This window comes from Chiloscyllium plagiosum, unplaced genomic scaffold (assembly GCF_037043375.1).
Source record: "Chiloscyllium plagiosum isolate Xiang-an unplaced genomic scaffold, Cpla_swu_hap1 HiC_scaffold_8, whole genome shotgun sequence".
NCBI lineage: Eukaryota > Metazoa > Chordata > Chondrichthyes > Orectolobiformes > Hemiscylliidae > Chiloscyllium > Chiloscyllium plagiosum.
In genome coordinates this window covers 6,984,423-7,006,942 of record NW_028270146.1, presented here as the reverse complement: position 1 = coordinate 7,006,942, position 22,520 = coordinate 6,984,423, and the positions used below count along the sequence as shown (strand labels likewise).

The window sequence follows — 22,520 nt, the reverse complement described above, 5'->3', positions numbered from 1 at the left end:
GCCACCGTGTCAAGGGGATCAACGGTTATGGGGAGAAACCAGGAGAATGGGGTTGAGAAATTTATCAGCTATGATTGAATGGTGGAGCAGACTCGATGGGCTGATTTGCCTAATTTCTGCTCCTAGATCTTATAGTTATAGAACATAGAACATAGAAGAATACAGCGCAATACAGGCCCTTCGGCCTTCGATGTTGCGCCGATCCAAGCCCACCTAACCTACACTAGCCCACTATCATCCATTTGCCTATCCAATGCCTGTTTAAATGCCCATAATGAGGGAAAGTCCACCACTGCTACTGGCACATGTTATCAGCACATGTTCCCAAATGGGTTGTGACTTCACACAGACAGTCACCCAAGGCAGGAATCTAACCCAGGTCCCTGGCGCTGTGAGGCAGCAGTACTAACCACTGAGCCACCAGGGGTTGTGACACTTCTGTCTGTCTTGACTGTGTATCTGTCTACTTGGTATTTTTCAAGCGCTTGGTTCAAGTTGTGAATTGGAGATGCCGGTGTTGGACTGGGGTGTACAAAGTTAAAAACCACACAACACCAGGTTATAGTCCAACAGGTTTAATTGGAAGCACACTAGCTTTCAGAGTGCCGCTCCTTCATCAGGTGGTTGTGGAGTTTAAGATCGTAAGACACAGAATTTATAGAATTTTTTTTTTTTTAACTTAGTTTAAGTTACATAGTTGTAGATTAGAAATCCGTCATTGTTTTTTCTGTTCTTTTATTACAGCTGCACGTTACAGTAAATGGTTGATTATCTGTTATTGATGAAACCTGGTGCGAATTGCTTTTGACCTGAGTAGCAATCAGTCAGACAATTTGGTCAACAGAGTAGTCCCATTGGGATTTTACACATTTGGGATGGCTTGTGGAAAAGCAAAACATTGGCACATTGTTCCCAGTTAATTTATAACACCCCGCAGAACTGAGTGTTAATGTCTATTATTTCTCTACTTTCGGACCTAAACTCTCATACAATAAAAATAATACATTTTAAACATTTGCTACACTGTTTACATATTCATATGTAAACCCTTTTCTCTACATCTCCACCAAGATCATTGTCAAAAATCACACAACACCAGGTTATAGTCCAACAGGTTTAATTGGAAGCACACTAGCTTTCGGAGCGACGCCCATTCATCAGGTGATCTGATGAAGGAGCGTCGCTCCGAAAGCTAGTGTGCTTCCAATTAAACCTGTTGGACTATAACCTGGTGTTGTGTGATTTTTAACTTTGTACACCCCAGTCCAACACCGGCATCTCCAAATCATGATCATTGTCCGATACAATATGAACATCCTTGGATTATTTCTCTTCTGGAATATTGTCTGCTGGATAGCTATCATCTTGAACCACAGGTGTACCCTTGAGAACACTTGATCCTTTGACCAGAATTGGAGGTAAGGCTAGTGAATTATCTGCATGTGTGAAAATGTCACTCACCTCATACAGCTGCCTGTCCTTATTACTGGAAGATCCCATTGCCCTGCAACAAATCCAATCAGTTACTTTGCTTCATCCCAAACCATCACACTAAAATGTTAAGCAGCTGTTGTGTTCACAATGTCATGAATGATGTAGAACTCAAAGTTTAATGTAATTATTGTAATCTTTGTTAAAAAGTGTTTCAGATTCACTTGTTTTTCTGCTACCATTTTTAGTGAGGTTTTACAGCTGTTGAAGTGAAGAGATTTGTAATTCAGTGAATTAGAAAAAGGCAGAAGAAATGGTTCTAATGCCTAGTGACAGCTGTCTTGGAACGCACAGAGACACAGAAAAACCCAGAATGGAGTCAGTTAGTGTGTGGTTGTGCCAGAGAATGGAGGCAGGAATGTTAAACCCTTGAATAAGAAATCCTGCAAAGACTACTGGAAACTGAGTTGAGGGAATTCTGATTTGGTCTGAAGTTAAGGTAACAATGAGTTCAGTTTGCAGTTGGTTTTAGGAATCTCAGGTATAGCAGCTGAAGAAAAGTACTCAGTACAGAAATTGCCAAAAGGAAGCCGGTTGCAGCTGTGCCAGACTGAGCAAGAGCCCTTGATGTTGAGATAGTGGTAAATCTTTGCTGGACCTTTAGTTGTAAGGATAAGGTAAAGCTGTCATAGTCTTACCAGACCATAGGGGTGTACTCTCATTAGAGAGCGAGACAGCTGGAGTTGGTTTAACATGAGAGTCACCATACTTCAGGTGAACAGAGAGGTTGAGAAGGAGAGTTCTTTAGGGTGACCTCAACTGTTACGGAATTGAACCCGCACTGTTGGTGTCTGTATTGTAAATCAGCCATCCAGCCAACTGAAAAAAAAGTCTGCTGTGAAGATTTGGAAGCTGTGCCTTTGAATATTGTTAAGGCAGAGGTTGCTAGATCCTTGACAAGCAAAGGGGTTGAAAGGTTATTAGGGACAGGCAGAAATGTGGAGTCATCAGATGAGCCCAATAATCTTGTTGAATGACAGAGCAGGTTTGAGAGGCTGAGAGATTTACTCCTGCTCCAGTTCACATTTTCATTAGTCATTCATTTATTGCACTTGGGCATCACTGGCTGAGTCAGCATTTCTTACCCATCATTAAAGGGCAATTAAGAATCAAGCATATTGCTGTGGGTCTGGAGTCACATGTAGGCCAGACCAGGTAACGATGGCAGATTTCTTTCCCTAAAGGACATTAATAAACCAGACAAGTTTCCCAACAATTATCAGTGGTTTCATGGTTATTATTAGAATATTAATTCCAGAATTTTTAAATTGAATTCAAATTCTACCAACCTGAACTTGGGAGCATTACCTGGATATCTAGATTAATGGTTGAGTGACAATACCATTGCCTCTCTTTCATATGTAAGAGAATTCAAAGACTCCTGACCCTCTAAGGACATAAGTTTCTCTTTACCTTTGTCATAAATGGGAGATCCTTTATTTTTGAACAGTAATCCCTCATTCTAGGTACTCCTACAGGGGGAAACACCCTTTCTATATCCATACTGTCAACACTCACTGGTGGTTTGTGGGAATATACCAATGGGAACGGGTGTCATGTTTCGCTGCAAAGAAGAATCCACAAGCTGGACTTATTGGAGGTGAGGGGCCTCTCACCTGTTAGCTGCCTCTGTTCAGAAAGGACCATTACACCAGCTACCTCACTGGGCAATGTTGGGCCTGCCCCAGATTTGGAAGCACAGCCTGCCGAGAGTGGACAGTCATTCAGCCATCAATGGCTCTACTGAACAATAGTGCAACTGAGATCGCAGTGACAGCAGCTAGTACTATAATTAGCCAAGGTTCAGGATCATCGCTGAATCCCCAGTGAAGACCTAACCACTCCATAGAATTCCGACAGTGTGGAAACAGGCCCAGCAAGTCCACATCAACCCTCCAAAGAGTATCCCATCCACACCCATTCCCCTATTGGTCTACAGATCCCCCTGACTAATGCACCTAACCTACACATCCCTGAACACTGTACAATTTAGCATGGTCAATTCACCTATCCTGCACGTCTTTGGACTGTGGAAGGAAACCCACACAGACACAGGGAGAATGCATAAACTTCACACAGACAGTCACACAAGGCAGGAATCGAACCCAGGTCCCTGGCGCTGTGAGGCAGCAGTACTAACCACTGAGCCACCATGCTACCCAAAGCACACCAAGCCTGTTGATGTGGGTCTGAAGTTACATGTAGGCCAGAGCAGGTTAGGACAGCGGCTTCCTTCTTCAAAGGGCATTAGTGAACCAGGTCCATCATAGTCTCATTACTGAGACAAAGTGTTATACTCCAGATTTTATAAATACCTTTACATTTAAACAATTTCCTCAGTGGTTTTTAGTGGAATTTGTACCTCTGTCTCCAGAGTAATATGTCAACCTCTGAATTACTTACACTACCACCTCCTCCAATTAATAATGTAATAATCTACCTCCAAAAAGCAGCATAATCACTTTTATATATTAATGACTTGGAGGAAGGGAGTGAATGTACTGCTGTCAAATTTGCAAACAACATGAAAATAGGTGGAAAGGCAGGTTGTGAGAGGGATAGAAACAGTTTGCAGAGAGATATTGATAGCTTAAGAAAGTGGGCAAAAAGTTGACAAATGGAATATAATGTGGGAAAATGTGAAGTTGTTTATTTTGGAGGGGAGTGTAAAAGAACAGAATTGCTTAAATAGAGAAAAACTGTAGAAAGCTGCATATAACTTGTGCACAAAATACAGCAAACTGTCACAGGGGTAGCAGGGAATCAGGAAGGTTAATGCAATGTTGGCCCTTATTTCAAGGGGGGTTGGAGTATGAGAGGAGGGAAGTCTTACTGCAACTGTACAAGGTACAGATGAGACTACTTCTTCAGTACTGTGAGCAGTTTCGGCCTCCTTATTTAAAGGAAGATATTTTACTGGAGCAGTTTAGAGAAGGAGGGACACAGTGGCTCAGTGGTTAGCACTATTGCCTCACAGTGGCAGGGACCTGGATTCAATTCCAGAATTAAGCAAATGTCTGTGTCCACAGATGAGCAAGCTAAGCGGACTAGCCATGATAAATTGCCCATAGTTGGTTGTGCAGGCTAGGTGGGTTAGCCTTGGGAAATGTAGGGTTATAGGAGTAGATTAAGGGGGTATGAGTCTGAATGCAATGAGTCAGAGAGTCTATGTGGATTTGATAGTCCTAATGATTCTACGATTCACTAGGTTTGGAGGCATGATTTGGAGATGCCGGTGTTGGACTGGGGTGTACAAAGTTAAAAATCACACAACACCTGGTTATAGTCCAACAGGTTTAATTGGAAGCACACCAATTAAACCTGCTGGACTATAATCTGGTGTGTGATTTTTAACTCGGCTTGGAGGGATTGTTTTATGAAGAAAGAGGGTGGTGTGTGTATGGAATGAGCTGCCAGAGGAAGTGATGGAGGCTGTGCAATTACAGCATTTAAAAGGCATTTAAAATTCAATTCAATCTGATGGGTACATAAATCGGAAGGATATGAGCCAAATGCTGGCAAATGGGACTGGATTAGGTTAGGATAACTGGTCAGCACAGACGAGTTGGATCGAAGGGTCTGTTTCTGTGCTGTACATCTCTATGACTCTAAGAAACAGTTTGGGACTCTACTCATTGGAATTTATGAGAGGTGATTTTATTGAAACATAGAGGTTTCTTCAGGGGCTGGACAGCGAAGTGCTGAGAGATTGTTTCCCCTCATGAGAGAGTCTTGAATCAAAGGTCACAGTCTCAGAATAAAAGAGCACCAATTTAAGACTGAGATGAGGAGAAATTTCATCTCTCAGAGGGTTGTGAATCTTTGGAACTCCTTACCACAGAGAGCTGTGGGAGCAGAATCCTTGTGTATATTTAAAGCTGAGACAGATAGATTTTTGATCAGTCAGGGAATCAAGGATTACACGGAAAGGGCAGGAAAGTGGATGTAAGGAATGTCAGAAACAAAAACAGAAATTGCTGGAAAAGCTCAGCAGACCTGACAGCATCGGTGGAGAGAAATCAGAGTTAGCGTTTTGGATTGAGTGACTCTTCCTGAGGAATATCTGAATTGAATGTCAGAGCAGGCTGAAGGGGCTGAATGGCCTCCTGTTGTTCATATTTCTTATACTCTAATGGTCTTACATTGTTCAAGGTACAGCTCGTTCTGCTATAATGTGCATTTCATTAACGCAAATTCAGCAGTGTAATTGATGAACTGGGGACACTGTTTCTAAAGCATGAACTTTTAAAACGTGTGCTGTTTGTAATACGATTACATCGTCAATGTTTTACGTGCTGTTTCTGAAGGTGCGATTTCTCTATAATGCGGGATTGCACAAGAACACAACTATGTGTTATGGAAGAACTACCTGTACGTACAAGTTGTTGTTATTGTAAGCATTTCTTTTGTTTAATTTTAACTTCAGCCATCACGTGATCTGTGCTTTTGGATGCTGTTCCTCCTTCCAGTTTGTGAAAGTGTCTTTGCTTGGTCAGTCATCTTGTTGTGTTTCTATGTGGCATGGTGTCAGAGCTTAAAAATGTGTTGCTGGAAAAGCGCAGCAGGTCAGGCAGCAGCAAAGGAACAGGAGAATCTTCAGGGCTTATGCCCGAAACGTTGATTCTCCTGTTCCTTTGATGCTTCCTGACCTGCTGCGCTTTTCCAGCAACACATTTTTAAGCTCTGATCTCCAGCACCTGCAGTCCTCACTTTTTCCATGGTGTCAAAGCTTGGCTGCTTTGCAGCCCTGAGGTGTGGCCTGGGATGTTTGCCTACATTTAAGGTCCTACCTAAATGACACATTGTTGTTGTTTTGTGCTCCTGCTGATGGATATCAGTGATGAGGATGTACTCACTTTCCACATGCCATGTGATGCTGTTTGGCCATGCCAAGGCCCAGTAACATCTTGCAATATATCTGGGCCATTAGTTTCCGTGCCAGGTCCATTTTAGTATTAGCCTCAGCAATCTCGATTTGCTCCATAGCACTGAGAATAAGGAGAGGGTAAACAGAAAACATGTCACAGCAAAACCTACGATGCTGAACAATAAAACTATTGATTAGGAGAGAGGTGGAATTCACATGAAACCACTATACTGAATTCAGTCTAATGAATTCTCAAAATTTCAGAAACAGGTTTTTTTGAAAGCACTTAACCTTTATTTCAACATGTTAAGGTTTTAATTAATTCAAACTTTATTATAAAACTTTACTAATATTTGGAAACATCACATGATGAGTGTAGCAAATTATATAACACAAATAACCTTATAACATCTTAGTGAATTGGATAGTCACCCAGGACTTTTAAATTGGCACAGGCTAGTCATGGAATATATCCCCCTTGACTTTCTTACGAATATGGTGCAGAAAAAATCGGAATTATTTTACAGAACATGACAGCCCTTTTTGAATTATACTGACACCGATATTTTGGCCATATTGTCCAGGGCTTTTGCTTAGCCGTGGTAATGGTTCCAGCTGGTTCGGGGGCTCCCAGGAGGAGGAATCCCGTATAAATACGGGTTTTGTTATGACTTGCTATAAATCTATTTTGAGCATGTATCTAGTTATTTATCTACCTTTTTATTTATTGTTAGTAATGTATGATATCCTATTTGACGTTTTGGTCATTTGTAGAATAGATTAATAGTAAGGTTTTTTAAAATTGTATATTGGTGTTGTTATTATATTGTAAATATAATACACTAGTTTGTATTATCTTTGTAATTTTGTAAAAAATGTTTTAAATCTTCTCTCTTCATAAAAAATCTATTAAAAAAAAAGATTGGTTTTACAGGTTGGCGCAACATCGAGGGCCAAAGGGCCTATACTGCGCTGTAATTATCTATGTTCTATGTTCTAAATGAAGAAGATTGACACAGGCCAGTTCACAAAGATAAGCTTTGCTATGTCATTACGGAACTCCCAGTTTCATAGATCAAACCTGTCTTCCATCTCTTCCCAGATAATCTCAGCTTCTACCACATTCCTCATCATTTTCTCAGATAGCACTTTCCAAACCCACGACCATTACCGTCTGGAAGCACAAGGGCAGCAGATACATGGGGATGACACCACCTACAAGTTCCCATCCAAGCCACTCACCATCCTGACTTGGAAATATATTGCCATTCCTTCCTGGGACAAAGTCCTGGAATTGCCTCCCTTACAGCGTTGTGTGTGTTCATATTCACAGCAAAAGGTCAAGAAGGCAGCTTACCCCCACCTCCACAAGAGCAATAAATTTCAGCCCCACCAACATCTCATGAATGAATTTAAAAAATGTCCAGATGTAGTCTCAGCAAGGTGCTATATAAATGTTGTAAGACTTCATAATATTTTACTTTAAAAGCTAACATATTATTTGCTTTTCGAATTGCTCCAATGCACTTGAATATTAGCTTCCTGTGATTTGGCCATGAAGATACTCAGTTCTGTTTGCAAACATTTCTCCATCCTCCTCTCTTAGGGGCTACAAATTCCATTTGCACTAAGACAGAATTCAACATTTCTGGAAGGAGATTCTGATCATGACGGAACAGTCGAGGGAAATCAAACCATGGTCCCCTTGTCACCAGCAGGATTTGCTGTATTTTATGATTTCAATGTCCAGCAACACATGCAGCCAGTCTGATAGCTCTTGTGAAGAAGAAAGTATATAAGATAGGCATAGGGTTAGGGTTTCAGGTGGTAGAGTGCCAGGTGGATAGTGTACCAATTGGGAAGGGTGCCAGGTGGAAAGGGTGCTAGGTGGAAAGGATGCTAGGTGGAAAGGGTACCAGGTGAGAATGTGCCAGGTGGATAGTGTCGCAGGTGAGAAGGGTGCCAGGAGAGAGATGGTTTAGGGTATGGGAATGGGAATGTCCATGGTGCTGGAAGAGCACAGCAGTTCAGGCAGCATCCGAGGACAGGCAAAATCGACGTTTCGGGCAAAAGCCCTTCATCAGGCATAAAGGCAGAGAGCCTGAAGCGTGGAGAGATAAGCTAGAGGAGGATGCGGGTGGGGAGAGAGTAGCATAGAGTACAATAGGTCAGTGGGGGAGGAGATGAAGGTGATAGGTCAGGGAGGAGAGGGTGGAGTGGATAGGTGGAAAAGGAGCTGGGCAGGTCGGACAAGTCCGGACAAGTCAGGGGACAGTGTTGAGCTGGAGGTTAGAAACTAGGATGAGGTGGGGGAAGGGGAAATGAGGAAGCTGTTGAAGTCCACATTGATGCCCTGGGGTTGAAGTGTTCCGAGGCGTTCTTCCTCCAGGCGTCTGGTGGTGAGGGAGCGGCAGTGGAGGAGGCCCAGCACCTCCATATCCTCGGCAGAGTGGGAGGGGGAGTTGAAATGTTGGGCCACGGGGCGGTTTGGTTGATTGGTGCGGGTGTCTCGGAGATGTTCCCTGAAGCGCTCTGCTAGGAGGCGCCCAGTCTCCCCGATGTAGAGGAGACCGCATTGGGAGCAACGGATACAATAAATGATATTAGTGGATGTGCAGGTAAAACTTCAAGATCCTCCGCTCCACACTCGCAGCAATGCGTCGGCACCTAACCTCTCTACAGTCATCCCTGCCTCAGCTGAGGGTCACACTCTCTCAGAATTGCAAAGGACCCACTCTGTACTACATCCTCAGGAGAATCCATACTCTCAACAAACAGTATTTCAACTCCATCTCAAACATCAAAAACTGTAAGTACAACAAACTTTTATCTACCCACCTCCATAACCAGCGCTCCTCAAATATTCCAGAAGATTCCCCTGGCCTCGGAAACACCATTAGCCATGCGGCTGATGCAGCTACCACCCCCACGCTGATTGATGATGTCACTTCTGCCCCCATCATGGCCACTCCCACAGCCACTTCCGGCCCTCACATCATCGCTGATGCCACAAGCTCAGTGACTTCCACCACCCCTACTGCCGTGTCTGCCACCACTTCCACCCCCATCAGCGCCACACACCTGCATTCTGCTGACACGCCCCCCACAGACCCCACTGTCACTATCCCCACCCCCCAGAACCCCGAGGGGAACACTACCCCTGCTCATGACTCTACCCCCATTCCCCCCACCATCACACCCACTCCAGGTACTGGCTCCGACCCCACTCCCAGCTCCACACCCACAACAGCTCCCAGCTCCCAGCCCTGCCGAGTTTTCACCATGACTCCAGACCTCCCCCTCACTGAGGACGAACGATCAGTCCTCAGCAAAGGACTCACCTTTGTCCCCCTCCGTCCACGCATCAATGAATTTAATACACGCCATGACATCGAACACTTCTTCCGTCGCCTCCGCCTCCGAGCTTACTTTCACAATCAGGACTCCCGCCCACCTTCCGAGGACCCCTTCGCCCACCTCTAACGCACTGCATCCACCTGGACACCCCGTGCTGGCCTAATACCTGCCCTCGACCTCTTCATTTCCAACTGCCGCCGGGACATTAACCGCCTCAACCTGTCGACCCCCCTCCCCCACTCCAACCTCTCACCCTCACAACGCGCAGCCCTCCAATCCCTCTGCTCCAATCCCAACCTCACCATCAAGCCAGCGGATAAAGGGGGCACAGTGGTAGTCTGGCGCACTGACCTCTACATCAACTTGAGGACACCTCTTCCTACTGCCCCCTGGACCATGACCCCACCCCCCATCACCAAACCATCATCTCCCAGACCATACAGAACCTCATCACCTCAGGAGATCTCCCATCCACAGCTTCCAAACTCATAGTCCGGGAACCCCGCACTGCCCGGTTCTACCTCCTTCCCAAGATCCACAAGCCTGACCACCCTGGCCGACCCATTGTCTCAGCATGCTCCTGCCCCACTGAACTCATCTCTACCTACCTCGACACTGTCCTATCCCCTCTAGTCTAGGAACTCCCCACATACGTTCGAGACACCACCCACGCCCTCCACCTCCTCCAAGACTTCCGTTTCCCCGGCCCCCAATGCCTCATCTTCACCATGGATATCCAATCCCTCTACACCTCCATCCGCCATGACCAGGGCCTCCAAGACCTCCATTTTTTCCTCTCCAGACGTTCCCAACAGTACCCTTCCACCGACACTCTCATTCGTTTGGCCGAACTAGTCCTCACCCTTAACAATTTCTCCTTTGAATCCTCCCACTTCCTCCAGACCAAAGGGGTAGCCATGGGCACACGTATCGGCCCCAGCTATGCCTGTCTCTTTGTTGGCTACATAGAACAGTTGATCTTCCGTAATTACACCGGCACCACTCCCCACCTCTTCCTCCACTACATTGATGACTGCATTGGCGCCACCTCGTGCTCCCGCGAGGAGGTTGAGCAATTCATCAACTTCACCAACACATTCCACCCTGACCTTAAATTTACCTGGACCATCTCTGACACCTCCCTCCCCTTTCTGGACCTCTCCATCTCCATTAATGACGACCGACTTGACACTGACATTTTCTACAAACCCACCGACTCCCACAGCTACCTGGATTACACCTCTTCCCACCCTATCTCTTGCAAAAATGCCATCCCGTATTCCCAATTCCTCCGCCTCCGCCGTATCTGCTCCCAGGAGGACCAGTTCCACCATAGAACACACCAGATGGCCTCCTTCTTTAGAGACCGCAATTTCCCTTCCCATGTGGTTAAAGATGCCCTCCAACGCATCTTGTCTACATCCCGCACCTCCGCCCTCAGACCCAACCCCTCCAACCGCAACAAGGACAGAATGCCCCTGGTGCACACCTTCCACCCTACCAACCTTCGCATAAACCAAATCATCCGCCGACATTTCTGCCACCTCCAAACAGACCCCACCACCAGGGATATATTTCCCTCCCCACCCCTCTCCGCCTTCCGCAAAGACCGCTCCCTCCGTGACTACCTGGTCAGGTCCACACCCCCCTACGACCCACCCTCACATCCTGGCACTCTCCCCTGCCACCGCAGGAACTGTAAAACCTGTGCCCACACCTCCTCCCTCACCTCCATCCAAGGCCTTAAAGGAGCCTTCCACATCCATCAAAGTTTTACCTGCACATCCACTAATTTCATTTATTGTATCCGTTGCTCCCGATGCGGTCTCCTCTACATCGGGGAGACTGGGTGCCTCCTAGCAGAGCGCTTCAGGGAACATCTCCGAGACACCCGCACCAATCAACCAAACCGCCCCGTGGCCCAACATTTCAACTCCCCCTCCCACTCTGCCGAGGACATGGAGGTGCTGGGCCTCCTTCACCGCCACTCCCTCACCACCAGACGCATGGAAGAAGAACGCCTCATCTTCCGCCTCGGAACACTTCAACCCCAGGGCATCAATGTGGACTTCAACAGCTTCCTCATTTCCCCTTCCCCCACCTCATCCTAGTTTCTAACCTCCAGCTCAACACTGTCCCCTTGACTTGTCCGGACTTGTCCAACCTGCCCAGCTCCTTTTCCACCTATCCACTCCACCCTCTCCTCCCTGACCTATCATCTTCATCTCCTCCCCCACTGACCTATTGTACTCTATGCTACTCTTTCCCCACCCCCACCCTCCTCTAGCTTATCTCTCCACGCTTCAGGCTCTCTGCCTTTATTCCTGATGAAGGGCTTTTGCCCGAAACGTCGATTTTGCCTGTCCTCGGACTTTGCCTGTCCTCGGATGCTGCCTGAACTGCTGTGCTCTTCCAACACCATTAATCCAGAATCTGGTTTCCAGCATCTGCAGCCATTGTTTTTACCCCAATGGGAATGTCCAGTCTGGCAGAGAGAGGGTGTTGTCATGTCCGACAAAGGGAAGAGGGGTGTGAGTGCCAGGTTTGCCATGATGTGGCAATGCCAGTGTTGGACTGGGGTGGATGAAGTTAGGAGTCACACAACACCAGGTTATATAAAGAACAAAGAACATTACAGCACAGGAACAGGCCCTTTGGCCCTCCAGTCCTGCACTGGTCCAGATCCTCTATCTAAACCTGTCATGTATTTTCCAAGAATCTGTATCCCTCTGCTCCCTGTCCATTCATGTATCTGTCTAGATACATCTTAAATGACGCTATCATGCCAGCCTCTACCACCTCCGCTGGCAATGCATTCCAGGCTCCCACCACCCTCTGCGTAAAGAACTTTCCACGCATATCTCCCTTAAACTTTTCACCTCTCACCTTGAACTCGTGACCCCACAACATTGAGTCCCCCGGTCTGGGAAAAAGCTTCTTGCTATCCACCCTGTCTATACCTCTCATTTTTCTGTAGACCTCAATCAGGTCCCACCTCAACTTCCGTCTTTCTGATGAAAATAATCCTAATCTACTCAACCTCTCCTCATAGCTAGCGCTCTCCATACCAGGCAACATCCTGGTGAACCTCCTCTGCACCCTCTCCAAAGCATCCACGTCGTTTTGGTAATGTGGTGACCAGAACTGTACACAGTATTCCAAATGTAGCCAAAGCAAAGTCCTGTACAACTGTAACATGACCTGACAACTCTTGAACACAATACCCCATCCAATGAAGGAAAACATGCCGTATGCCTTCTTGACTACTCTGTTGATCTGCGTTGCCACCTTCAGGAGACAATGGACTTGAACACCGAGATCTCTCTGCACATCAATTTTCCCCAGGGCTTTTCCATTTACTGTATAGTTCGCTCTTAAATTGGATCTTCCAAAAAGCATCATCTCACATTTGCCCGGATTGAACTCCATCTGCCACTTCTCTGCCCAACTCTCCAATCTATTTATACTCTGCTGCATTCTCCGACATTCTCTTGAGGAGTATAAAGAGTGTAGGGGCATTCTTAAGAAGGTGATCAGCAAGGCCAAAAGGTGATATGAGAAAGCTTTGGCAGATAAGGCAAAGGATAATCTGAAGAGATTCTACAAGTACACTGAGAGCAAAAGAGCAACTAGGAAGAGAATAGGGCCCCTTAAAGATCAACAAGGTCATCTTTGTGTTGAACTTCAGGTGATAGGAAAGATACTAAGTGAATATTTCCTATCAGTTTTTACTGTGGAGAAAGAATTGGAGGCTAGAGAATTCGGGGAAATAAATACTGATGTTTTGAAAACAGTTCACATTACAGAAGAGGAAGTCCTGGGAGGTCTTAGAAAATATAAAGGTGGATAAATCTCCAGGACTTGATCAAGTGTATCCCAGGCAATAGTGGGACAAGAGGGAGAAAATTGCGGGGCCCCAAGCATTAGTATTTGTATCATTTATAACCGGGGTGAGGTGCTGGAGGACTAGAGGGAGGCTAATGTTATGCCTTTGTGTAAGAAAGGCTATAAGAGGAAGCCTGTGAGTCTGACATTGTTGGTGAGTAAGTTGTTGGAGGTAATTCTGAAAGGCAGGATTTATATGCATTTGGAGAGGCAAGGACTGATTATGGATAGTCAGTATGATTTTGTGTGAACGAAATTGTGTCTCATAAACATGGTTGAGTTTTTGAGCAAGTAACCAAAAAGGTTGATGAGGGCAGAGCAGTAGATTTTGTTGACATGAATTTTAGTAAAGCCCTTGACAAGGTTCCACACGATAGACTAATTAGGAAAGTTAGGTCACATGGGATTCAGGGTGAGCTTGCCAGTTGGATACAAAATTGGCGTTATGGTAGGAGACAGAAAATGATGGTGGAAGGTTGTTTCTCCAATGGAGGCCTGTGACCAGCGGTATTCCACAGGGATGAGTACTGGGTCCACTTTTATTTGTCATTTATATAGATGATTTAGATGAGAATATAGGAGGCATGGTTAGTAAATTTGTAGATAACACCAAGATTGGTGGGATAGTGGACAGTGAAGAAGGTTATCTAGGATTACAAATGGATCTTGTTCAATTGGGTCAATGAGCTGAGGAATGGCAGATCGAGTTTAATTTGGATAAATGCGAGGTATTGCATTTTGGTAAAACAAACAAGAGCAGGACTTTTACAATTCATGACAGGGCCCTGGGCTGTGCTGTAGAATAGAGAGACCTAGGGGTTTAGGTACATAATGCTTTAAAACTTGTGTCACATGTAGGCAGGGCGGTTTAGCATGCTGGCCTCCATTGCTCAGACTTTTGAGTATAGGGGTTGGAACATTATGTTAAGGTTGTATAGGACATTGATGTGGTCTCTTCTGGAGTACTGTATGCAGTTCTGGTTGCCCTGTTATAGGAAGACTATCACTAAGCTGGAGGGGTTCAAAAGAGATTTACCAGCATGTTGCCGGGAATGGAGGGTTTGAATTCTAAAAATAGGCTGCGACTTTTCTCACTGGAGCGTAGGAGGCTGAGGGGATAGAGGTTTATAAAATTCTAAGGTGAATAGGGTGGGGGAATTCAAAACTAGGGGGCATATTTTTAAAGTGAGAGAAGAAAATTTTACAAAGGACATGAGGGGCAACATTTTACACAAAGAGTGGTTCTTGTGTGGAATGACCTGGCAGAGGAAGTGGTGGATGCGGGTATAGTTACAACATTTAAAAACATTTAGGTAAGTACATGAATAGGAAAAGTTTGGTGGGATATGGGCCAAGCGCAGGTAAGTGGGACTAGTTTAGTTTGGAAACATGGTCAGCATTGACGAGTTGGACCGAAGCTGTTTGACTTTATGACTCTATAAGTTGAAAACTCTCATGCTCAAATCACTCCTTGGCTTTGATCTGTCTATTCTCTGTACCTTCTTCCAGCCTCCCTGTGCACTTCTAAATCTAACTTCTTACACCCAGAACTAGAGGCCATAGGTTTAGGGTGAGAGGGGATAAATTTAAAAAGGACCTAAGGTTTCACATTTTCACACAGAGGGTCGTGTGTGCATGGAATGAGCTGCCAGAGGAAGTGGCGGAGGTGGGTATAATGGGTTAATCTGCTTCCACTGACCTTTCAGGCAGCACATTCTGGCTCACAGCAACTCACTGTGGAAATGATTTTCTCCTCATTTCTCCTTCTGGTTCTTTTGTTAATTGGCTAGAATCTGTGTCTCTCCTGGTTACTGACCTTCCTCCCACTGGATACAGTTTCTCCTTATTTACTCAGTTAAAACCCTTTGTAGTTTGTAATGCTGCTATCAAATCTCCCTTGGTTTCAGACTGTCAATGGGATATGAAGTCCAACATCCTAACTGAGACACTCCCCACACTTACGTCATAAAATTGCTGGTCTTGGACTCCAACTCATACTTAGAAAGAAACGCAGAGAAGTAATTGAGTAAAATTGTGAGGAATTTATTCAAATGATGAGCCCTGGAACAGCAAAGGAGAGAGAATTCACTTTACCTCTTCAGAGAAAATTATAAATGAAAACTCTGGAAAAAAACACAGCCATTCTATCTGAGAAACTGAGAAAGGTCACCATTTCTTCAAGAATCAGAATTCAGTTTCTCTCTTCCCCTTCCCATCACAATCCCTGCTTTTTCCCTGATTTTGAAAACATTGTTACTGACTCTGCCTTCTTCAGCGAGTGGCAGTGTCATCTTTTCCACCCAACTGAAAAACTGGATGTGGCCATTGTTACATGTTTTATGTGAAGGACTATGTCTCCAACAGGACAGCACCCACTTAGGCTGGAGGGAATGAGTTCAGGCTCCATTCCAGGGTAACACTCCAGTGCAGTGCTGAGGGACTGCTATGCTGTTGGAGACACTATTTTGAAAGAAACACTAAATCATGTACACATCTGCTTTATAAGATGCATGGAGACAGGGGAGTTGTTCCAAGTCTCAGTCAATATTCACTCATGATTCAACTATCAAGATGATTACCTGATTGTTATCACATTGCTGTTTGTGGGAGTTTGCTGGTGTGAAAATTGGTTGCTGTGTTTCCAACAATAGTGATTACAATGTAAAAGTACATCCCTGGCTGCTGAAATGCCTTTGGATGTCTTGTGGATAATGACACTGCACCTACATCTTTCCTCCTGTCAATAAGAGTACTGGGCCATTATTGTGACTGTATTCCCTGGGAGTTTAGAATAAGGTGGGTGAATCTCTGGAAACCTTACAGGCAGGTTAGACACAGGAAGAATGTTCCCGATGGTAGGAGAGTTCAGAACCAGGGGGTCACAGTTTAAGGATAAGGGGTAAACCTTTTAGGACCGAGATGAGGAGAAATGTCTTCACCCAGAGAGTGGGGAGCCTGTGGGATTCTCTGCCAAAAACAATGAGGCCAAAACACTGTGTTTTCAAGAAGGAGGTAGGTACAGCTCTTGTGATGAAAGGGATCAGAGAGTATTGGGGGGTGAGGTGAGAGTAGGAGATTGACTTGATGATCAGCCATGTTCATACTGAATGGCAGAGCTGGCTGAAAGGGTCCAATGGCCTACTCCTGCTATTGTCTTTTATGTTTCTATGAAGTGTGATCATAGTTTGTGCACAAAAAAAAACCCACAGACATGAACATGATAAAGTGTTGTTTGTTGGGGATGACAGTTAGCTGGAGAATAGAATCCCTATTGAGTGGGAGCAGGACAAACAGCCCATCAAGTCCACACTGACCCTCCAGGGATCATTTCACCCAGACCCAACCCTATCCCTGTGACTTTGCATTTCCCATATTTAATCCACCTCGCCTGCACATCCTTGGACACTATGGGTAATTTAGGATGGCCAATCTACCAAACTGGAAACCGGAGCACCCAGAGGAAACCCACACAGACACGGGGAGAATCTGCAAACTCCACACAGACAGTCGCCCGAGACTGGAATCGAACCCAGTTCCCTGCTGCTGTGAGGCAGCAGCGCTAACCACAGAGCCACCGTGCTGCCCCTATAATCTCCCTGCTGCGTGATGGTGAGAGAATGACCGCCACTTCTTACCCCAACATCTGCTGAAACAACGGCGAAATGCTCAGTGAATCATTTCCTTTCAGTAAATGGACAGCTGCCTCTGTGAAAAGGACATCAGCAACACGTTACATCGCAGTAACCAATACACTATGACCACAGTATCCCTCATTACAATGTGATGGCCGCCTTCAGTTAGCCTCTCCCTAGTTGTAAACGTCTCCCGTGCATCAGCACAAAGTTCTTACACTTGGTTCCCTCTGACTCCACCTTGTGAGTCAATTTCTGATGACAGGATGGTGTTAGAGAATAATTTGTGCAGAAAGTGAACAGTGAAATCATATCTGTCGTGGTTTAGGGTCGAGGGAACAGGGAAGAGGAACTGGATTGATCCTGGGGTGGGAGGCTTGGCCTATAAAGAGAGATTGAATAGAATTGGGTGAATGAAAATTGAAATGTGTATAATTCTTAGAGGGTACGACAGGTCAAATGCTAAAAGGCTGTTCCCCTTACTGGAGCACTGAGAACACTGAATACCCCATTATCAACATCCTGGGGGCTATACCGCACAAACACAGGAGCTATAAGCCCAATTTCTGATGAAGGGCTTTTGCCCGAAGCATTGATTTTCCTGCTCCTTGGATGCTGCCTGACCTGCTGTGCTTTTCCAGCACCACAACGATCTAAACTCTGGTTTCCAGCATCTGCAGTCCTCACTTTTGTCTACAGGAGCTACAAGAGCAGGTCAGGGGCTAGGAATCCTTCTGACTCCCCAGAGCCTGTGGACAGTCAGGAGGGTGATGGAGTATGGGAACTAATGATGAGCTGTAGGATCTTGGGGTGCACCGAGGATATTAGGGACTTTGGTGGGCACATCCACCACTCCCTTAAGGTATCAGTACAGCTGAATAAAGTGCTTCAGAAGGTAAATGTTATATTTTAATCTATTCCTCAGCTGATAAAGGCAAATATATTTGCCTTTATCAGCTGAGGAATAGATTAAACAACAGGGTGATACTGGAACTATCTAAAACTTCAGTTAGTCCACAGCTAGGGTATTGTGTGCAGTTCTGGAATCCACATTATAGGAGGGATGTGACAGCATTGAAGAGGGAGCAGAGGGGATTTACCAGGAGGTTGCCTGGACTGGAGAGTTTCAGTTATGAAGAGAGATTGGACAGACTGGGGTGGTTTTCCTTAGAGCAGCGGAGACTGAGGGAGGTATGATTGAGATGTATAAAATTATGAGGGGCATAGACAGGGTAGACAGGAAGGAACATTTTGTTTTGATGGAGGGGTCAGTAATCAGGGAACATAGATTTGAGGTAAGGGGCAGGAAGTGGAGAGGAGATGTGAGGAAAAACTTTTTCCTCCAGAGGGTGGTGGGAATCTAGAATCTGAGGCAGAAACCCTCATGAAGAATGATTTAGATGTGCAACAAGGTATACAGACTGTGGTTCAAGAAGGCAGCTCCATCACCTTCTCAAGGGGCAATTAGGGATTGGCACAAAATCACCTCCCATGAATTAATTTAAAAAATACAGTCCCTCCACTATTTACAATTCCTTGTTTAGAATCAGCTCAATGTTAATTCTCTCCAGGGATTGGCAGCAAGACTGGACCAAGCTACAAGTCCGTGCTGCTCACTTACTGTCTTACCACTCTAACTGTGCAAGAAACAGGAGATGGGGTAGATCATTTGGTCCATTGAGTCTGCTCAACTGTTCAATATGATTGCTGCTGATCTACATCAAGCCCACTCTTCCCCTATCCCTTCATCGTCTTTGGGCAGAATCTCGTCTGGCCCTGAACAATGTGTGCGATGCTGAAAATTCATGTGAAAAGCTGAGTGAGGCCTTTCTTGACACCAAGAGCATTTTCCAATAGTTTTCGAGACAAGATTCACACAAGTTAGCAGCTCAGAGATGAGGTTTACTGCTATAAAAACAATGAGTGGGATAAGGGGTTCTTTTTCACACTGGTGACCTGTAGGGTTCCATGAGAATCAGTGATTGGGCGACAACTGTTCACAATCTACATTAATAACTCGGAGGAAGGGAGTGAATGTACTGTAGTCAAATTTGCAGACAACACAAAAACAGGTGGAAAGATAAGTTATGAGAAAGATACAAACAGCTTAGAAAGGGGTATTGATAGGTTAAGCAAGTGGGTGCGGAGTTGGCAAATGGAGTATCACTTGGAAAAATGTAAAGTTGTTCAGTCTGGAAGGGAGAAAAAAAACTGTATTGTTTAAATGGAGAAAAACTGCAGAAATCTGCAACACAGCAGGACTTGGGAGAATTGTACATGAAGCACAGAAAGCTAGCACACAGGTGCAGCAGGTAATCAGGAAGGCTAATGGAATGTTGGTCTATACTCCATGGGGATTGGAGTATAACAGTAGGGAAGTCTTACTGCAACTGTACAAGGGGCTGGGGAGACCACATCTGGAGCACTGTGAGCAGTTTTGTCCCCTTATTTTAGCAAAGATAGAACCTACAACATAGAACTTTACAGCACAGCACAGGCCCTTCAGCCCTTGATGTTGCACCGACCTGTGAAACCAATCTGAAGCCCATCTAACCGACACTATTCCATTCTTGTCCATATGTATATCCAATGACCATTTAAATGCCCTTAAAGTTGGTGAGTCTCCTACTGTAACAGGCAGTGTGTTCCATGCCCCTACTACTCACTGAGTAAAGAAACTACCGCTGACATCTGTCCTATATCTATCACCCCTCAATTTAAAGCTATGTCCCCTCAAGCTAGCCATCACCATCCGAGGAAAAAGGCTCTCACTGTCCATCCTATCTAACCCTCTGATTATCTTATATGTCTCAATTAGGTCACCTCTCAACCTTCTCTTCAACGAAAACAGTTAAGTCCCTCAAGTCCCTCAGCCTTTCCTCATAAGACCTTCCCTCCATACCAGGCAACATCCCAGTAAATCTCCTCTGAACCCTTTCCAAAGCTTCCACTTCCTTCCTATAATGCGGTGACCAGAACTGTACACAATACTCGAAGTGCGACCGCACCAGGGTTTGTACAGTTGCAGCATGACCCCGTGGCTCCAAAACTCAATCTCTCTACCAATAAAAACTAACACACCATATGCCTTCCTAACAGACCTATCAACCTGGGTGGCAACTTTCAGGGATCTATGTACATGGACACCAAGATCCCTCTGCTCATCTGCACTACCAAGAATCTTACCATTAGCCCAGTACTCTTTGTTCCTGTTACTCCTTCCAACGTGAATCACCTCACAGTTTTCCACATTAAACTCCATTTGCCCTTGATGTTGCACCGCAGCTTATCTATGTCCCTCTGTTACCTACAACATCCTTCTGCAGTATCCACAACTTTACCAACCTTAGTGTCATCAGCAAATTTACTAACCCACCCTTCTAGGCCCTCATCCAGGTCATTTATAAAAATGACAAACAGCAGTGTCCCCAAAACAGATCCTTGCGATACACCACTAGTGATTGAACCACAGGATGAATATTACCCATCAACCACCACCCAAGATATTATTTCATTGGAGGCAGTTCAGAGAAGGTTCATTCAGATGATTCCTGGTCGAGAGGGATTTTCATCTGACAAATTCTACTCACTGCAAAAGAATGAGAGGTGATCTTATTGAAACATACAGCATTTCTGAGGGGCATGTCAGAGTAAATACTGGGAGAATGTTTCCCCTCATGGGAGAGTCTAGTACCAGAGGGCACAGTCTCAGAATAAAGGGGCACCAATTTAAGACGGAGATGAGGAGGAATTTCTTCTCTCAGAGGGTTGTGAGTCTTTGGAACTCCATGCTACAGAGAGATGGGGGAGGGGGGAGGGGTGGGGCAGAGAGTCGTTTTTGTGCAAATACATCAATCCTTGATCAGTCACGGAATGGAGAGTTTTGGGGAAAAGGCAGGAATATGGACATGAGGAGTGTCTGATAAGCCCTGATCCTGTAAAAAGTGGAGCAAGCTCAAAGGGCTGAATGGTTCCCTCCTATTCCTATTTCCTATGGTCTAACTCAATAAGGTCAAGGGGGATAGCCTTCAGTTCAGGGAGCCCCGGTAGAGTAAGTCAAAGGCAGCCTCCAATAGGAGTCCAGAGGTTTGGGCAGAGTCAAGCAGATACTCAGGGTGGACAGTCAGGGTCCTCTCCCTGTGAGGGGTGAGGAGATGAGTGTCAGGCAGAACACCAAGCATCTTTGCTCTTTCTGCCCTACTGTTCTGGGCATGGGGAAAAGGATGTGATTGAGTGAGATGAAACTGGGCGACAAAGCTGTTTGAGCTGGTGCAGGTGGGGGAAGTGAATTAACAGGTAGCACAGAGGCCATATTGTAGGGGAGGCTGGGAATGGGTTCTGGATTAGTGGTGCTGGAAGAGCACAGCAGGTCAGGCAGCATCCGAGGAGCAGTAAAATCGACGTTTCAGGCAAAAGCCCTTCAACAGGAATACAGGCAGAGAGCCTGAAGCGTGGAGAGATAAGTGAGAGGAGGGTGGGGATGGGGATGCCTGCCTTAAAGAAGTTTTCCTCCTCTCTCTACAAGAATCTCAGGGAGTCCCTCTCCCACTGCAACTCCCAGGTCATTTCCTCTGCCCTGAAGCTCTTCAAACATGTCCTGAAACAAACTCGACCTGCCTATCTTCTTTTCCACCTATCCACTCCACCCCCTCCCCCTCGACTTATCATCTTCATCCCCTCCCCCACTCACCTATTGTACTCTATGCTACTTTCTCCCCACCCCCACCCTCCTCTCACTTATCTCTCCACGCTTCAGGCTCTCTGCCTGTATTCCTGATGAAGGGTTTTTGCCGAAACGTTGATTTTACTGCTCCTCGGATGCTGCCTGAACTGCTGTGCTCTTCCAGCACCACTAATCCAGAATCTGGTTTCCAGCATCTGCAGTCATTGTTTTTACCGAGGCTGGGAATGGGTGACAGTGAGATGTTCTAATGGGTAATTCTGTAAATAATTATGAAAGTATGCTAAGATTGGCACCAGAGCTGAAAATGTGTTGCTGGAAAAACGCAGCAGTTCAGGCAGCATCCAGGGGACAGGAGAATCGACGTTTCGGGCATAAGCCCTTCTTCAGGAGCCAGTTCTGTCCTTCAGCTGCTGACTTTATGCAACATAACCCCAGGATGGTTGTGGTGGTGTAATTACAGATCACTCCAAAATGTAACCTGCTCTGATACATCCACTCTGATATACCTGTTGTAGTTGGGAATGACGGGAGAGGCTCCATCACATGACTGACCAAGGCTCTCTCCTGCTCTCGCCACCTAACCATTGGCAGGAAGTGGATTTGA

At 45.5% G+C, this 22,520-nt stretch overlaps 1 protein-coding gene across 3 annotated transcripts in view; it reads right to left on the bottom strand.

The window, feature by feature from the left end:
• ppp1r36 (protein phosphatase 1 regulatory subunit 36) overlaps positions 1–22,520 on the bottom strand; it is a 72,743-nt gene that overhangs the window by 13,476 nt on the left and 36,747 nt on the right. The window contains exons 5-8 of one of the 3 annotated variants that reach the window (XM_087989461.1): positions 17,236–17,305; positions 15,563–15,661; positions 6,348–6,479; positions 1,462–1,504 (exon numbers count right to left, since the gene is read on the bottom strand). In XM_087989461.1, coding sequence (XP_087845587.1) covers positions 1,462–1,504; positions 6,348–6,479; positions 15,563–15,661; positions 17,236–17,305 — 344 coding nt within the window. The remainder of the gene's footprint in view (positions 1–1,461; positions 1,505–6,347; positions 6,480–15,562; positions 15,662–17,235; positions 17,306–22,520) is intronic. The other 2 variants (XM_087989463.1, XM_043698446.2) reach the window with 2 other exon arrangements.